Source organism: Octopus bimaculoides, chromosome 2 (genome assembly GCF_046866305.1).
Source record: "Octopus bimaculoides isolate indiv1 chromosome 2, ASM4686630v1, whole genome shotgun sequence".
NCBI lineage: Eukaryota > Metazoa > Mollusca > Cephalopoda > Octopoda > Octopodidae > Octopus > Octopus bimaculoides.
Genome location: NC_142929.1, coordinates 32,759,735 through 32,778,819, shown reverse-complemented (window position 1 = coordinate 32,778,819; position 19,085 = coordinate 32,759,735). Strand labels below are relative to the sequence as shown.

The 19,085-nt window shown below is 35.6% G+C and overlaps 1 protein-coding gene across 2 annotated transcripts in view; it reads left to right on the top strand.

Moving 5' to 3' along the window:
- LOC106871710 (A disintegrin and metalloproteinase with thrombospondin motifs 6) overlaps positions 1–19,085 on the top strand; it is a 294,912-nt gene that overhangs the window by 199,142 nt on the left and 76,685 nt on the right. For both annotated transcript variants that reach the window (XM_052976060.2, XM_052976057.2), the window contains exons 16-18: positions 1,523–1,776; positions 6,689–6,821; positions 14,340–14,466. In XM_052976060.2, the coding sequence (XP_052832020.1) occupies positions 1,523–1,776; positions 6,689–6,821; positions 14,340–14,466 (514 nt within the window). The remainder of the gene's footprint in view (positions 1–1,522; positions 1,777–6,688; positions 6,822–14,339; positions 14,467–19,085) is intronic.

Genomic DNA, 19,085 nt, shown 5'->3' with positions numbered 1-19,085 from the left:
TATATATATATATATATGTATCCCTGCACAGATATCACACCCATATTCCTACTGAATATCCGGGGCCTATTACGAACAGGCGGCAAAGACAAGTTCCTATACTTGAAAGACCTAGTAACATGCAATCAAGCAATATGCATGGTGCTTACCGAAAAGCATCTAACACCTAATATAGCAGATGCGGAGATAAATATACCAGAGTATGCCGTACTCCGAACAGACAGAAGGGATAGAAGTCATGGGGGAGTTGCAATGTACATCCGAGAAGATGTCACACCCCTACTACTACTATCACACTCAAACTCTGTATGTGATACTTTAATAGTACACATAAAACAAATTGATGTAGTTGTATGCTCAACATACCGTCCACCAAATACCGCAAAGGCAGGAAGGTAAATTTGAGGACAGCAGGAAGGTAAATTTGAGGACAGCCTCAGACGCATAGAAGAGGCAAAATAGAAATGCTATGCCATACTATTAGACATCCCCTACTCCCCCACTCACTTCCGGCACCACTGCCTCACCTATTCTTTCCCACCTTGTATCCTGAAAGTCCACTGTAACGCCTCATCACCACTTATATTACTTTCTTCCTCAATCTCCATTCTCTGTTAAAGTGTGAGTAGTCATGTATCTCATCTGAAGCAAGGAACTTGTTCTGCTCTGGATCTTTTCTCTCACACATTACTCTCTTCAACTTCTTATTCTCCTAGCATAAAGTTGCCTCCTCACTTACTGTTTGTAGTCTTATGACAACCTCACTAGCGCTGGTCTCATGAAAAAAGCACTCAGTACACATTGTGAAGTAGTTGGCATTAGGTATTGCATCCAGTCACAGAAACCATGCCAAACAGACACTGGAGCAAGGCATAGTCAATCTGTGTGTGCATGTATATATATATATATATACATACATACACACACAAGGGGGTGCTGAAAAGTTCCTAGTTTTAAGGGTATCACAAAAGGCCTGGCTGGAGACCCAATTTTCTGAGTTCTTTTACAGGACTTAAAAACTGAAGGACCATTGCAATAAGTGTGTATCTGAGAGGGGAATATGTTGCATAAAATCATAATTAATTGATGTTCCTGCTTTTTCTTTAACCCAACACCCACTATATATGTGTGTGTGTGTGTGTGTGTGTGAGCACATGTGTATTTATTCATATTTATATATCTATACATACACATATACATACATAAACTTCTTTACTATATAGCTGTAAAGCTACATAATTCATTTAAGTGCAAAGAGTTTCATGTATAGTACTTGGTAAATCTACTTTGTCTATTGAATTCTATATCTCCTGTTTGAACCATCAAATCCAAGTGTGAATGTATGTGTATGTAAACACATTCACACAAGTGTGCACGCACGCACACACACACACACACGTATGGATTTGTTTACCTAATTGTTTAAACGGTTGATTATCTTATATGTATGTATGTATGCATGTATGCAAACACATCCATGCATTAACACAATTTTAAAACTTTTTTTTATTTCTTCTTTAAGGATACCAAGAAGTGAAAATGATCCCAGCAGGGGCTCGAAATATATTTGTCAATGAATTGAAAGGTGCACAATCTGCAGAACACAACTATCTAGCCCTGCGTAACCAGAATGGAGAATACTATTTGAATGGGGGATGGTTTATTGAATGGAGTGGTGACTATGAAATAGCTGGCACAATTGTCCATTATTCACGTGAAGGAGATGTTGAAAGCTTCAATGCTGTTGGACCTTTAAAAGAACCACTAACAATTATGGTACGTTTCACACTACTTGTCTATTTTTACCTCCGTCTTCACTAAGGCGGAGGTATTGTTTTCAGTCGTGTTTGTTTGTTTGCTTGTTTGTCCATGGACAATATATCTCAAGAACTGCTGGGTGGATTTGGATGAAACTTTCAAGGTTGTGTGGCCTTGTGGCTGGTATAAATTAATTAGATTTGGGGATTGATCTGGTTGTGGACAAGGCTTCTGGATTATTTTTCCTGTTTTTTTCTTTTACTTAATTTTTGAGAGCAGTCAGGTTCATTTTTAGTATTCTTGTTTGTGAGAGCAGTTGTTGAGTTTATTTCAAATATTCTCATTTTAAAAATCATCTTTGGCTAATCGTTGAGAAGACGTTGGTGTTGCCTTGGCATAGGTTTGCGCTCTCTGAGTGCTCTTTTTTGATATTATTATTGTTTATTACTTGTAAGCAATCTATAAATATATAATTTCATTATGTTTAATTTCGAAAGCACATGGCTTAGTGCTTGGGGTATTGAGCTCATGATCATAGGGTCATGAGTTTGATACCTGGTGGTGTGTTGTATCCTTGAGTGACGCACTTTATTTCATGTTACTCCAGTCCACTCAGCTGGAAAAAATGAGTAGTACCTGTAATTCAAAGGGATAGCCTTGTCACATTAACTTGTGTTGAATTCCTTTGAGAACTATGTTAAGGTTATGTGTGTGTCTGTGGAGTGCTCAGCCAGTTGCACATTAATACCACAAGCAGGCTGTTCCATTGATTGGACCAACTGGAACACTTGTCATCGAAACAGATGGTGTCTCAGTTAACTTTGTTATATGATTTCTTTCATGATGCAAAGAAGTTTACATATAAACTTACACAAATATACACACACAAACACACAAAGGTATATATAATTTTCTTCTTCTTTTCATCATTGTCCTCCCCCCTCTTCCCCTCAATCAATAATTTCATCACATAGATAACAGAAGCTATCAGTTATTATTTTCTATCCTTTATTTGTTTCAGTCATTAGACTACGGCCATACTGGGGCACCACCTTAAAGAATATTTAGTTGAATGAATCGACCCAGTACTTACCTTTTTTTTAAGCCTGGTATTTATTCTATCGGTCTTATTTGCCAAACTGCTATGTCATGGGGAAGTAAACACTCCAACAATGATTGTCAAGCAGTGGTGGAGGACAGACACAAACATACACACACATATATATATGCATATATATATATATATATATATATATATATATATATATATATACGACGTTGCTAGCATTTGAACCAGGTCTCCAGGCTCAGAATAACACATGAGCTGATGTTCCTACTCTTCTTCTCCCATCAGTTTAAGAGATGTGGCAAAGAGGTCATAAGCATGGATCATCAATGCATGTCAACATGGAAAGCAGATTTAAAATGATAATGATGACGATGACAAAGAAGATAATACATATATGCGTATATATATGCATATATGTGCACACTCAAGCATACACACACACACACACATAAGCATTACCAGCGACTAGGTCATAGATGTAAGCTGAGAGACTTTGATAGTTGAAGATCTATACAAATATCACAAAATAATGAGAAAACAGTTGTGAATATAACAGTGTAATTGTATTTTATATGTCTGATATAAATCTATTATGATGCAAAGCACGATTTCAGATAAAATCACGAATTTTATGAATTTTATTGTGTGTTTTTTTTTCACCCTTTTTGATGTACACGATCACAAGTTTCCTCAGCTTCTAGGTTTTTGTTTTTCTTTAACCTCTTTGAAACAGTTATAGCCTCTCTTTCTCTTTCTCTCTCTCACTTTCTCTCTTTTGGCATTATAACTCCATCATTTTATTACAGTAAGACTATTTCGTTTAGCTTTTGTTTTCACAAGTCTTCCTTTTTCTTTTTATATTTGATCTGTCAGTTATCAGACAAATGAGTCAATTGCTTTAAAATGCTTTATGATCAAAGGTGTCTATCAATAGAGCATCAACCCTATTGCTCATTACGACATACCCGACTTTTAATTGCAGACAATTGCTAAATTGTGATTGTGTAGATACTAGTTAATCTACTTGACTCCAGAGATCACAGGACAAAACCTCATGATAACATTCATTCACACACACACATGCACAAAGAAGCACATGTGCATGCACAGAGGCACACACACACATACACTCACAGAGGCACAGACACACACACATGCATGCATACACACACACATACACAAATGACGCACACACAGAGAGGCACACACACACGAAGTGTACACATCCAGACTAGGAATATCAACTGAAATATTTTTTCCATGCTAACTTATATATATAATGTTCCATAAACTTATATGTGATTTATCCTTGTTTAATAGGTACTTTTGCTATTTCTAACTCTTCAGTTTTAGACTTGTGAGTTGAGTTGATTTGATAGAGAGAAACTTGAAGAAAACCATTGTTTATATGTATGTCACCGTCATCATCATCGTTTAGTGTCTGTTTTCTATGCTGGCATGGGTTAGACGGTTTTATGTTGTCATTGTCCTCCTTGTCCAGCTTGCAGTCATTTACATAGAGTTGTTCAGCTGGGAGCTGTCCAAACTGCATTTGTCTGCTATAGCATGGTCTTCACAGCTGGATGCTCTTCCAAACACCAACCACTCAACTGAGTGTACTGGGTGATTTTTACATGCCACTAGCACAGGTACATTTATGCAGCACCAGAATAGGTGTGTTTATGCAGCACCAGCATGGGTACTTTTTATGTGACACCAGCACCTGTATGTATGGAAGACAGTGGTTTTACTTAGCTTGATGCATCTTTTCAAGTACAGCAAGTTATCATATCTCCCAGTCCTTTGTATATGTTTGTTGGCTGCATCTCATGTTTCTGAGCTTGCAATCCAGTTCATTTTCCTGGGATAGAAGGGGGTGGTTTGGGAAGGAGAAGGTGCTGTTTTCTTTTCCGTCTCTTGAGTTCAGCTCTTGCGACTCTGGCTTTCTTGAAGCCTGCAGAACCCATTTTGATGGTGTGTCTCCAGCAGGGTCTGTTTGCCGAGATATCTTCCCAGTGTGCGGGGTAGATGTTGGTGCTTTTCAGGGTTGATTTGAGTTGGTTTTTGTACCACCCCAAGGGAGCGACATAAGGATATTTTCCTTCAGGCAGTTCACTGTAGAGACAGATCTTGGACTATACTAAGCCAATATACAGTGGGATTGAACGCCAAATTAAATTATTGGGAAGCAAACTTCTTAACCACATAGCTGTGCCTGCATCTGCCATACCTGAACAAATTCACACACACACACACACTATATATATATATATATATATATATATATATATATATATCTTCTTCAAAGAATACCAGACAAGCCACCCATACCTAGATACAACTCACTCATTAAGAACTCACTACTTGAATAGAACATAGACCAAACTTGACTGTAAACAGGATTTGGATAATCCTATCAGGTGGTGCTATTAAGTTAGACATGGCCTGGACCAATCTTTGATCGAAACAAATCTAAGTTTTATATATATATATATATATATATATATATATATGTGCATATATATATATATATAAATATATGTATAATTTACTTAAGGCACTGAGGAATTTGAGAACAATTATTTATGAAACTATAAGAAACTATAGTCTATAATCTCATACATATATGAACAGACACACACACATCACAAAAGCAATACGTTTAGAGGATGCAAATCTAGCTGTATGAATCAACTCAAATTTATTAATGGTATTTATGTCATTGACATGTTAGGAATGATAAGTTAAAGCTAAGTTGTAGATGATTCCAAATCAAAAGTAACGTACACAACAAAATGCAGTACATTATTTAATCTAGAGCTCCAACAGTTTCTTTGAGAAATTAATCATTAGAAGTATGATTCATTGTGAATAATTTATCAATTTATCAATGAGTTTATTTTTTTTATTCAAAAGATACATATGGATATTGAATGATTAAATACTTGTATGAAAATGATATATCTTATTGTTTTTCTCTTTAGTCCTATTAATTTATGTAAATTCTCTTTATGTATTCCATGTGTGTGTGTATTTATATGCACATACACACATGTATGTATACATATACAAATACATTTATCAATATACATAAACTTATATGTGTATGTATATAATCATTATCATCATCATCATTTAATGTTCTTCTATGCTGGCATGGGTTGGATTGTTCGACAAGGACAGATGAGATAGAGGGCTGCATTCGATTCTGTTTGTTTTGGTATGGTTTCTACAGCTAGATGCCCTTCCAATCACCAACCATTTAATAGATTATACTAGGTGCTTTTTTTATGAGTTACCATCATACAAATGATTTTCTTTGCCAGTCTTCTTATGAAAAATGTTTCTGGCTAGGAGGGAGTATTACTTTGCTTAGAAACAAGTGAAGGTTGGCAACAGGTTAGGTAGTCAGTTGTAAAAAATCTTCCTCAATAATTTCTGTTTAATGCATGCAATTATGGAAAAAATGTACATTAAAAGAGGAATGCAAAGATGTAATTTATAAGTAAAAGGACCATTTCTATGAGGTCCTGTTGCAGACTACCCTGATAACAAATGACAGTGACCCTGTTATCATTGCAAATGAGTAGAAAGATATATTGCCTTATTTCAATATACATAGAGATTATGTATATAGTACAAGAAAAGAAGTCTTCTCAAAACTCATAAACTTTTGAGATATCATTGACCTAATCATTTGCCTCACCAACTTCTAGAAACTTAAAACCTACCTGTCAGATGAACATGCAAACCAAATGGCTACACACTCATCAGGAAACAGAATAAAAGGAGCTAGTTGTGACTATTAGTCCTTATAATTTACTCTGTTGCTAATTTCATTGTTTCATTTTCTCTTTATAGTTGTTACTGCAGTCGACAAATCCTGGAGTTGAGTTTGAGTATACTGTGCCAAATGAGAATGCTAGCCACCGAATTCCAGAATTCAGTTGGCAGTATACAGATTGGTCACACTGCACTTCTTCATGTGGTGGAGGTATGTGTTTTTATCTATATCCTACTGCCCTTCCTCCTCGATTTCCTCCTCCTTTTGCTTCTATCCAACTCTTCTTCCATCATTCCTCTTCATCCACTTCTTTCTACTATAATATACATTGAAAAACAGACATAAAGTAAAAAAAAAAACGAATTAATATAATAATAATAATAATAATAATAATAATAATAATAATAATAATAATCCTTTCTACTATAGGCAAAAAGCCTGAAGTTTCTTTGGGGTATGTGTCTGTGGGAGGTATAGTTGATTATTCTGATCACACTGGGACTTGTTTTATAGACTGCAAATGAGTGAAAGGCTAAGTTCACCTTGGCAAATAATAATAATAATCTTTTCCATTCTGCCAACGCAACATAAATGTCCTCTCAACGATTAACCGGAGATGATTTTTAAAATGAGAATATGTGACATAAAATCCTTCAATGAATATCATGAGACATTTTGGTTTTCTCCTCTCTTTAATTCCGGTCTTCCTTTAGTAATCCTGTTGTTTTAGATCGATGTATAGAATTATATATAAATGTAAGTATACTGTAAAGTGTTAAAATGTATGTATACTCTCCTAATATAATAATAAACATTATCTTTTTATATATTTGTGCATGTATTTATATATATATATATACATATATATATATATAAATATATATATATGTATGTATATATATATATATATTTGTGCGCATGTATGTATATATATTTGTGTGTATATGTGTGTGTGTGTGTGTGTGTGTGTGTGTGTGTGTGTATGTATATTTTTCAAAATGTAACCACATGTGAATCATTGGTGATTTTCCTCCTCCGTCTTCCTTTCTCTTGGACTTTCCTCTGTTTCTGAAGAAGAGCATTGCTCAAAACGTTAAACTGTCTTCCTTTCCTTCCTTGAGCATTTGCTAATACTTTACATGTACCACGTCCTCACGTTGTTGCTTTTTTTTCTGTTTGTTCATCTTCTTTCTCTGGATATATATATATATATATATATATATATATATATATATATATATATATATACATATATATATACATATATATATATATATTATTAAATTATATAAGGGCATTACTATACAAGGATGCCTCATGCTAAGAGGGACTCTAAAAGTCAAACTACCATAATAAACACATTTTTACTGAACGCGAGGGAATGCAATTCTCGAAGCAAACCCCCTAAAAACTTCTAACTTGACGGTAAATCATTGAGATGTTAAGTTGGTGTGTGGAAATAACAGAAAAGTGGTATGAATGCAAGCCACAGTTTCTGACATAGAATAATAATTAAAAGATTTTATGGGATTTCCTATAAAGAGTAACCATACTATTGAACTGAGGAGACCACATATAATAAGACAAAAAAACCCCAAAAAACAAACTAAGGCAGTGTAGTACCATAGACTATGCATACCATATGATGACAGAGTTGATACTCTATTATCAAATGGTGGGGAAGATGACAATTATTACTGCAGTAATTGGCACAACATCTAAACTACTGGAGGATATTAGAATTGAGGCCTGTATTGTTGATCTGTGGAAAAGAGTAATCTTGTATTCTACAAGAATCCTGCGAAAGATTCTTGACATTTGAGGAGACCTCCCACCGAAGCTCAAAACAATTTCCCCACTAACTAATGTAACTTGTAATAGTTTTAATAATAAATATATACCCAGGTGTTGAAACCATAGTGATATCCGTTTGGCATTTGATGATGGGAATACACATTTGTTATATTTGGCTGTGAATTTCTTATTACTTTGTCTCATTAATCTGAGTTATCCTTTATTCTTGTAAAATGGAAAGGCTTTGTGGATTCTAGTTTGTGGAGATCACTTAGCATTGGTTGGTTTTTCTTCATAGGTAATTTTACTATGCTTAGATAATGCTCAGATATTGGTATCTAGTTTTAGGAGGGTCTGTGGTGTTTGTGTGTGTATGCATGTGTGTTTGTATGCCTGTGTGTGTGTGTATGTGTGTGTGTATGTATGTGCATGTGTATATATGTGTGTATATATATGTGTATACATATGTGTATATATATATGTGCATATATATGTATATATATAGATGTATATATGTGTGTGTGTGTGTGTATATATATGTGTATATACATGTGTATGTATATGTATGTGTGTGTAAATATGTGTATATATATATGTATATATATGTGTGTGTATGTGTATATATATGTGTGTGTGTATATGTATGTGTGTATATATGTGTATGTATATATGTGTATATATATGTGTGTGTATATATATATATGTGTGTGTATATATATATATGTGTGTGTGTGTTTATAGTATATGTGTGTATATAAATGTGTGTATATATATGTGTGTATATATGTATGTGTGTATATATATATATGTATGTATGTATGTAAAATAAGAATACAAATGGGTTAAAGGTTCACTATAACTGTTTCAGGTGCATTTTTTATTAATTGCACACACACACACACACACACGTATGTATGTATGAATGAATGAATGAATGACTGAACGAACGAACACTGTTGAATTATTGTCTATTCATGTTTCTACAATAAAGAAAATCGAAGTATATTTACAATTACCAACAAATGTGATTTCTTGAATCTTTCAAGGTAAAAAACACATTACACGTATGTTACATTTTGAAGTAGATAATTTCTTATTTTTTGTACAAAAAGACAAAAAAAAAAAAAAAAAAAATCAAGAGACAAGGGTTAAATTATTGGCATATGGTGTAGTATGTTGATAATTTTTGTAGATACTCTGAAAATGTTACTTGTTTTTAAATCTCAGTTTGAATTATTTCATTTTCTTTGTGTCACTCATAATTTAAATCTCAATTTGAATCTGCCTTCAGGCATTTATACATCGTATATATGTGTGTGTGTGTGTGTGTGTATTAGACATTATATCTTGTGACTAGACACCTGGGTTCAGATGAATATTTATAGATTTATTCATAGAATTTCTGAAACTGGATAAATCTTGGCTCAATACATACTCAAATTCACTGAATTTAGTATCTATTCAAAAATTTTCATAATTTGACTTATTTATTTCTGACCTACCACTGTTAACATGTTGCTTACATTTTCTTAGTCTATGCAAACAATGTTTTCTGGAATTATATTTCAACTTAAAATATCTTGCGTATATTGTACAGTTTACCTATCTACTGTAAATACTACCAACAGAGTCCAAATGAATCCTCATTACACTTCATACCTTGGAGCTCTTTGGTTTTATATAGTTGCAAATATATACATGCATATATATTTGTGTGTGTGTATACATACATTCATTTACACACAAACACACAAATATACACATACGCAAAAACACAATTATATATATTTTTATTTATGTATAATATATATATATATATATGGATTTATGAGTGTATATACATACATACATTTCTATTTATGTATGTATGTATATGTTTTCATCTCTATCTAATATATCCATTACTTCTTAATCAGAGTCTAATGTTAATGGTAATATTTTCTCTGAACTCAACTGACCCTTCTATATCAGTGAATCAGTCCATTTTTCAGAAGCAGGAAAAGATGGAGTATAATCCATTTGTGCATTTATTGACCTAATAATGATGCAATTAGTTATCTTCAAACTTTTACCCCAGCCAAACGCTTTTGTCTCTTTTCCTTTCATGCTGAGATTTTTCATTTAGATGTTTATGCTAGAGTTATATTTTATTTCATTTTCCCCGTTCTCATTCTCTCCGTATCCCTATCACTCTGATTTTATCATAAACTTATTCCTCTTCTCTTCCCCATTTCTCTCTCAGCCTCTCTTTCTTTACTTTCCGTTATATAGTAACTGAAGAGTTGCTAGCTGACCAAAACAGAATTGAGGTTATTTACCTAAATACACTAACCTTTGATACATAAATATCAATGTGGATGTTATTGGATTGGCGAGATATACCGAGTGCAAGTGACTGGATGGATATTTGTTGTTGGATATCTGAAACATATCAATGCTGTTTGAGAAAATGTAAAGTGAGTGGTGTGTGAATAAAGGTGGAAGAGAGATAACAGAAAGAGAAATCAAGGGAAAGTCGAAGATATGTAGATATAGAAATAAAGGAAGAAATAAAGAGAGAAAACAAGATAGTGCAGAATGAATAGAAAGAGCAAAAATGAGAGAATGAGAGGGAAATGATAATGAGGGGAAGGAGAGAAAAAGGAGACGGTGATGAAAGAATTGGAGAGAAACTTGGGAAAGAGAGTGAAAGGAAGAGAGTGAAATAAGACATAAAAGAGAGAGGCAGAGTAAAAGGATATTTGAATATTAAGGATAAAAGAAAGCGATAGAAGATGAAAGAGTGATAGAAGATAGGGATGAGACAGGAGACTGTGGTGGTTTTGATGGGTAGTGAGAATATTTGATACATACACACACACACATATGTGAGTGTGTGTATGTATATGTGTATGTATACATACTTGGGTTAAGGTGTGTTATGGTTTGGGTGATTGTTTATGGTAGAAAGAAAAATAAAATGGTGAGCTGTGGTAATTAGATTCAGTCTGAGATAAACAAGGTCCTGAGATAGTAAACGATATTGACAATGGACAAGTAACTAGTGCTGTGGACATTTTTTTTCTCTTTTTCTTTAATCAAGACAATCATAAGATAAACAGATATGAAACCAATGATGATAATACAATTGATGATGATGATGGTGATGATGATGTCCATGACAATCATCATGATGGTGGTGAGCATCATGAGTATGATTATGATGACAGTGACGAGGACAATGATGACAACAATGCTGGTGATGGAGATGATAATGACGAAAATATCCATAGTATAGAGATATAAGTTTTTAGTATAACAAATTCTTGTCTTTTGTTAGAACTGTTTTATACACATTGGTATTGCTTTGAGAGGAGATGGAAGAAAGCACATAGCTTTCTGTTGTCACTTATCAATAAAAGTGAAGTTTCTAGGTTTTATGAGAAAATCATTTACAGAAAATAAGACATTGGCAACGTAACATGTTAAGCAGTTTCAACTGTAAAGTTGTTTTCTTTCAATGTAACTGGTATGAGTAAAGTATTGGCATGGCAGTGAGAAGTTATGAAGTTTGCTTCGCAGCAATTTAGTTTTGAATTCAATTCCACTGCATGGCGCCTTTGGGCAAGTATCTTCTTCTATAGCTTCAGTTTGACCAAAGCCCTGTGGGATAAATCTCATAGATGGAATATTAAGAAAGAAGCCCATTGCAAATATGTGTGTGTGTGTGTGTGTCCATTTGTGTCTGTTTGTGTCCTTTAGTCTTGACCTGATAGTGGTTATTTTCCCTGCAAGAAATCACAGCTACATCTCCCTTACATTTGCTGTTGGCACTCCGTCATTTACGACGTCGAGGGTTCCAGTTGATCCAATCAACGGAACAACCTGCTTGTGAAATTAACGTGCAAGTGGCTGAGCACTCCACAGACATGTGTACCCTTAACGTAGTTCTCGGGGATATTCAGCGTGACACAGTGTCACAAGACTGACCCTTTGAATTACAGGCACAACAGAAACAGGAAGTAAGAGTGAGAGAAAGTTGTGGTGGAATAGTACAGCAGGGTTCGCCACCATCCCCTGCCGGAGCCTAATGGAGCTTTAGGTGTTTTCGCTCAATAAACACTCACAACGCCCGGTCTGGGAATCGAAACCGCGATCCTATGACCGCGAGTCTGCTGCCCTAACCACTGGGCCATTGCGCCTCCACCTCCCTTACTTTACATCACTAGCATCCTGAAAGGATAGTGGCACATTGGATAACATAGTCTTAGCATTGCAATTCATAGGAAAAGTACCGATGATTGTGGCTGAAGTGACTTTGGCCAGAATGCTATTAGAGCTAAACTGAAGTGAAACATCATGATAGTACATGCCTTGCCTAGAAACATGAACTGAGATGACATTTTTTTACTCATATTTACATATTTAGTCATGACAGGTGAAATTACAGCATTGAAAATTATTAGAGACAGCTCAATGAGGTTTAATTTCAGCATATTATTATCATTATTATTGTTATTGTTATTATTATTGTTATTGCTATTATTATTATTATTATCATTATTATTATTATTATTATTATGTGGTGAGATGGCAGAATTATTAGCAAGCCAGGTGAAATATTGAGTGGTATTTCATCTGTTGTTACATTCTGAGTTCAAATTCTACTGAGGTCGACTATGCTTTTTATTCTTTCAGGGTCGATAAATTAAGTACCAGTGGAACACTGGAGTTGATGTTATCGACTTACCCACTTCCCACAAATTTCAGGCCTTGTGCCTATTGCAGAAAGGATTATTATTATTAAGGTGGTGAACTGGCAGACTTGTTAGCATGCTGGATGACATGCTTAGCGGCATTTTGCCTGTCACTATGTTCTGAGTTCAAATTCATCCGAGGTCGACTTTGTCTTTCATCCTTTTGAGGTCAATAAATTAAGTACCACTGAAACACTGGGGTCGATGTAATCAACTTGTCCCCTTCCCAAACTTTCAGGCCTTGTGCCTTTAGTAGAAAGGCTATTTATTATTATTATTCAATATAACTTGTAACTGCAATTTATATGAGGTCACTCTACGTCAAGGAATGGAATGTACAATTTCCTGTAAGTTAGATTCCCCCATGGTCCCAGCAGACAAAATGGAAAAGTCATTGCCTCGGAAGATGGTGAGGGAGATGCACTGGTACATTCACTCTGACTCACGGGGCTTGCAGTTGCAGATAGCCATCTCCACCCTGATTGCATTGAGCAGGGATCAGGTCTGGTGGGGCCAAGAACACCAGAGGTCTTTACTGCTACAGGCTCAACTATAAACCTGTCAGAGAACATATATTCAGTGGTGTAAAATGACTGACCGTGTCTTTTATTTATGATTACAGAATTACATTTTTATATGACGTGTCTTTGTACAGGGTGTCCACAAAGTCTGGGTACATGGAGTAAATAAAATCATCATCATCATCATCATCGTTTAACGTCCGCTTTCCATGCTAGCATGGGTTGGACGATTTGACTGAGGACTGGTGAACCAGATAGCTACACCAGGCTCCAATCTGATTTGGCAGAGTTTCTACAGCTGGATGCCCTTCCTAACGCCAACCACTCCGAGAGTGTAGTGGGTGCTTTTACGTGCCACTGGCATGAAGGTCAGTCAGGCGGTACTGGCAACGGCCACGCTCGAAATGGTGTTTTTTACATGCCACCTGCACAGGAGCCAGTCCAACGGCACTAGCATCATAAAATAAACAATTGAACATAAGAAATAATAATTTCTTAAAGTATGTGTTAATCCCCATGTAGGTACATGGAGTAAATGAAATCATAAGATAAACAATTAGATATAACAAATGATAATTTTTTAAAGTATGTGTTAATCCCCATGTACCCAAACTTTGTGGACACCCTGTATAATATATGTCCTTGTTAATATTGTGTTGTACTAATCTTTATCACAGGTACTCAACGTTCTGTTGTAATATGCACCGAGATGGAAGCTGGTGCTGTGGATGAAATGTACTGCAATGCTTCAATGAAACCAGATGACAAGCAACGCAAATGCAATGAACATCTTTGTCCTGCGATGTAAGTTTTCTCTGTTTCTTTACTATTAATTGAAGGGTTTAGCTGAACAAATCAACCCCAGAACTTTTTTATTTAAGTCTGGTACTTATTTTATTGTGGAGGTACATGGCTGAGTGGTTAGGGTGTCAGCATCATGATCGTAAGATTGTGGTTTCGATTCCTGGACCAGGTGACGCGTTGTGTTCTTGAGCAAAATACTTCATTTCACGTTGCTCCAGTCCACTCAGCTGGCAAAAATGAGTAACGCTGCGATGGACTGGCATCCCGTCCAGCTGGGGAATACATACGCCATTGAACCCAGGAAACCGGGCCCAGGAGCCTGGCTAGGCTTTAAAAAGGGCGCATTTATTTTATTTATTATTACTTATTTTATTGGTCTCTTTTGCTGAATACCAGTAAGTCACACCTGTTGTCAAGCAGGTAAGTGGGTGTGACAAACACAAACACACACACGATGGGCTTCCACATACTTTTCTGTCTACCATATTCACTCACAGGGCATTGATCATCCTGGTTTATAATAGAAGACACATGCCCAATGTGCTGCACAGTGACACTGAACCTGAAACCATATGGTTGCAAAAGCACACACCCATGTCTGCATCTATTCATATAAATTGTAGAATTTCTACTTTCCTTCCTCATCTTTGTTCCCATCTTCATCTTTCATGCCATTGTCATTTTCTTAGCTTTCTCCTTGTTCTCTTCTCATTCTTATCTTTATTCTTGGTTTCAATCAGTTTCCCATCCTCCAGTCTCTTCATCAACTGACCATGGGTTTTCTTTTATCAGCAAGGTATATTTCTAACTGGCATCTAGTTATTTATTTGGAGTTAATACTATGGTTAAGAAGATGGATAAAGTATACCTGAAAGACTTAGTTCACAACAAAGTATCTCATCAACAAAGAGCTTTATCTCTGAATCCATTCTAGTATGTGTGCGTACAAATGTGTATGTATGCATACATATATGCATGCATGTGTGTGCATGTAGATGTGCATGAACGTGCGTGCACAAATATTTGCGTATCATTGAATGTGGTTCTTATGCTGGTTTACATCTCTGTTTTCATGCTAGCATAAATCTGATCTACAAATTAGGATATTTCAATACTGTTTGAGAGTTTTCTTTTACCGTTTAATGTTCTTCCTGCTATTAATCATTCTTTTGTAAAGTAGGAATCAAAGCTGTTGTAAGTTAGGTTGCCTGAGATAAGCAGATTTATCTGCCTTGATTAATGGGTACAAGTTAATTGACTGTAAAAATAGTTTAGGAGCCTTGACTATATATTCAATAGTCTATTGCTGCTAATACTTTGTCTAAGCCAGTGAAGGCAAAATAGGAAACTTCAATAACTGTTTACAAAAGTAGTTTCCTGATGTTGTTTAGCTCCAAGTCAACACTGCTGAAACAAATCTGTGATCAAAAGCATTCTGGCCATAATCAACATGATATTTTAGGAGTATCTCATGCTATTTTATCAAATGTGTGATTTGCAGAAAATTTGGCTACTATTTCGAGATGAAAAAGTCTCTAGACAAAGACATGTATAAGCTCAAATACTTCTTTGTATATTTATCTAGTAATTTCAGATACAAACAAGTTCTTTTTTCTTTTTTTTTTAGAACAAATTGATTGAATTCTTTTTCAACACTGGGAAAAATTCTCAGCAGCATTTTGTCCATCTTTGTGTTCTGAATTCAAATTCTGCTGTGGTCAACTTTGTCTTTCATCCTTTTGGGGGTTGACGAGATAATTACCAGTCAAGCCCTGGGATTGATGTAATCAACTATCCCCTTTCTCTAAAATTTCAGGCAGAAAGGGTTAATCTATTTGCATTAAGTACAATGTTTCTTATTTGTAGGGGAGACTCGATGATGTATTGAATCATGGGCATATTGCATAGTGATTAAGACACCTGATGAAGGCTGGAGAGTATATCAGCTGAAACGTTGTGCTAACAACAAACAAGATGAGGACAAATATCCGTCAAATGTAAATCATCATCATCATCATCATCGTTTAACGTCCGCTTTCCATGCTAGCATGGGTTGGACGATTTGACTGAGGACTGGTGAAACCGGATGGCTACACCAGGCTCCAATCTAATTTGGCAGAGTTTCTACAGCTGGATGCCCTTCCTAACGCCAATCACTCAGAGAGTGTAGTGGGTGCTTTTACGTGTCACCCGCACGAAAACGGCCACGCTTGAAATGGTGTCTTTTATGTGCCACCCGCACAAGAGCCAGTCCAGAGGCACTGGCAACGATCTCGCTCGAAAACCCTACAAGGCCAGTCAGGCGGTACTGGCAACGGTCACGCTCAGGATGGTACATCTTATGTGCCACCCGCACAAGAGCCAGTCCAGGGGCACTGGCAACGATCTCACTTGGCTTGCCGGGTCTTCTCATGCACAGCACATTTCCAAAGGTCTCGGTTAGTAGTCATCGCCTCGGTGAGGCCCAATGTTCGAAGGTCTTGCCACACCACCTCAGCCCAGGTCTTCCTGGGCCTACCTCTTCCATGGGTTCCCTCAACTGTTAGGGAGTGGCACTTTTTCACGCAGCTATCCTCACCACATGTCCAAACCAGCACAATCGTCTCTCTTGTACACCACTACTGACGCTTCTTATGTTCAGCTTTTCTCTCAAGATACTTACACTCTGACGGGTATGCACATTTACATTACACATCCAGCGGAGCATACTCGCTTAATGTACATAATTCCTCATCTCTTAAATACAGAACTGTATTACACAAATATATATAAATATATATATACAATGGGCTTCTTTCAGTTTCCATCTACCAAATCCACTCACAAGGCTTTGGTTGGCCTGAGGCTATAATAGAAGACATTTGCCCAAGGTGTCATGCAGTAGGACTGAACCTGGAACCATGTGGCTGGGAAGCAAGTTTCTTATCACACAGCCACTCCTGCACCTCTTATTATTATTATGTTTGACTTTTGCTTTGTATTTGCTCAAGTTGACTCCAAGTCTCACGCAGGGACCTCTAGAGACAACAGGTTAGAAGTTCATGTTGGTGTTATGCCTAGAGTGTCATATATTTGGTTTTGCACATAGTATTGTTCTTGAGAATGTTTAAGAAAGCATAAGAAAATTATGAGTTTGTTTTAAAATTTGAGATTACATAGACAGTGTTTTATGTAGGATATGGACAGTTCCCATGAGCACTATCTTTTGAATTTCTGCCATTTTGGAGAAAAATTCAAAAGATAGTGCTCATGGGAACTGCCCATATCCTACATAATCCTACATAATCTCAAATTTTAAAACAAACTCATAATTTTCTTGTTTTCTTAAACATTCTCTTGAACAATACTATGTGCAAAACCAAATATATGACACCCTATTATTATTATTATTATTATTATTATTATTATAATAGTGAGCTGGGAGAGTCATTAGCCCACCAGGCAAAATACTTAGTGGAATTTTGTCCATCTCTACATTCTGAGTTCAAATTCTACTGAAGTCGATTTTTCCTTTCATCTTTTTGGGGTTAATAAAACAAGTACCAGTTGAGCACTGGAGTTAATGTAATTGACTTATCTGCCCCACACCTAAATTACTGGCCTTGTGCTAAAAAATTGAAACCATTATTATTATTATTATTATAAACATTACCCTGTAACTTAGCTAAAAATTTGAAACCATTATTATTATCATTATAAAGTGATTTTAAATTCTCAATCGCAGAATAATGCTAATCTCGCTAATCTCATATAGAAATCTTGCTTTATGAGACGCTCGCATATGTTAAATTCAAATTACGACAAACGTAAATAAACAAACGAAGTTTGTAATTTGAATTTAACATATGAGAGCATCTCATAAAGTGAGATTTCTATACATCTTAAATTTGCAGAGGAATTTGTAGTGGGTAGTTTAGCTTAATCAGTCAAAGCATCATGACGCGTAATCACGGGGATGCGAGTTCGAGTCCACAGCTAGCCACCTACACTTTTCTCTGCAAAATAGGGGTAGTTTATCCTGTTCAGGCTATATTAATAGCATTATTCTGCGATTGAGAATTTAAAATCACTTCTTTAACTTTCTAAGACATCTCAATGCTTCTAAAAGCAAACTTCGTTTGTTTATTTACGTTTGTCGTAATTTGAATTTATTATTATAAACATTTCCCTGTAACTTAGCGGTTCGGAAAAAAGAGACCGATAGAATAAGTCCTGGGGTTGATTTTCTTGACTAAAGGCGTGCTCCAGCATGGCCGCTGTCAAATGACTGAAACAAGTAAAAGAGTAAAAGAGTATTACTACTAGTATAATTGTGATATATACCATACTGCTTTTGGAGGTTTTCAACAAAATGGAAATGGAACAATTTTATAGGGGCTAGACAATGTTACCATTTCCTTCTAAAAATTTCTCTGTCAAGAAATCAGAGTTTCAAAGATTATTTTGTTTAGAAAGCCATGGATCCATGTATAAATGTCAGGTGAAAGCTTGATATATGGGAAATCTGATGCATAACCTAATCCTGAAGTAACACTGTTTTCCAATGAGAAACGATGATTAGCAATGAAAGTAGATCAGTAAAATGAATCAGAATAATGACAATAAGGTGTTTTAGAAAA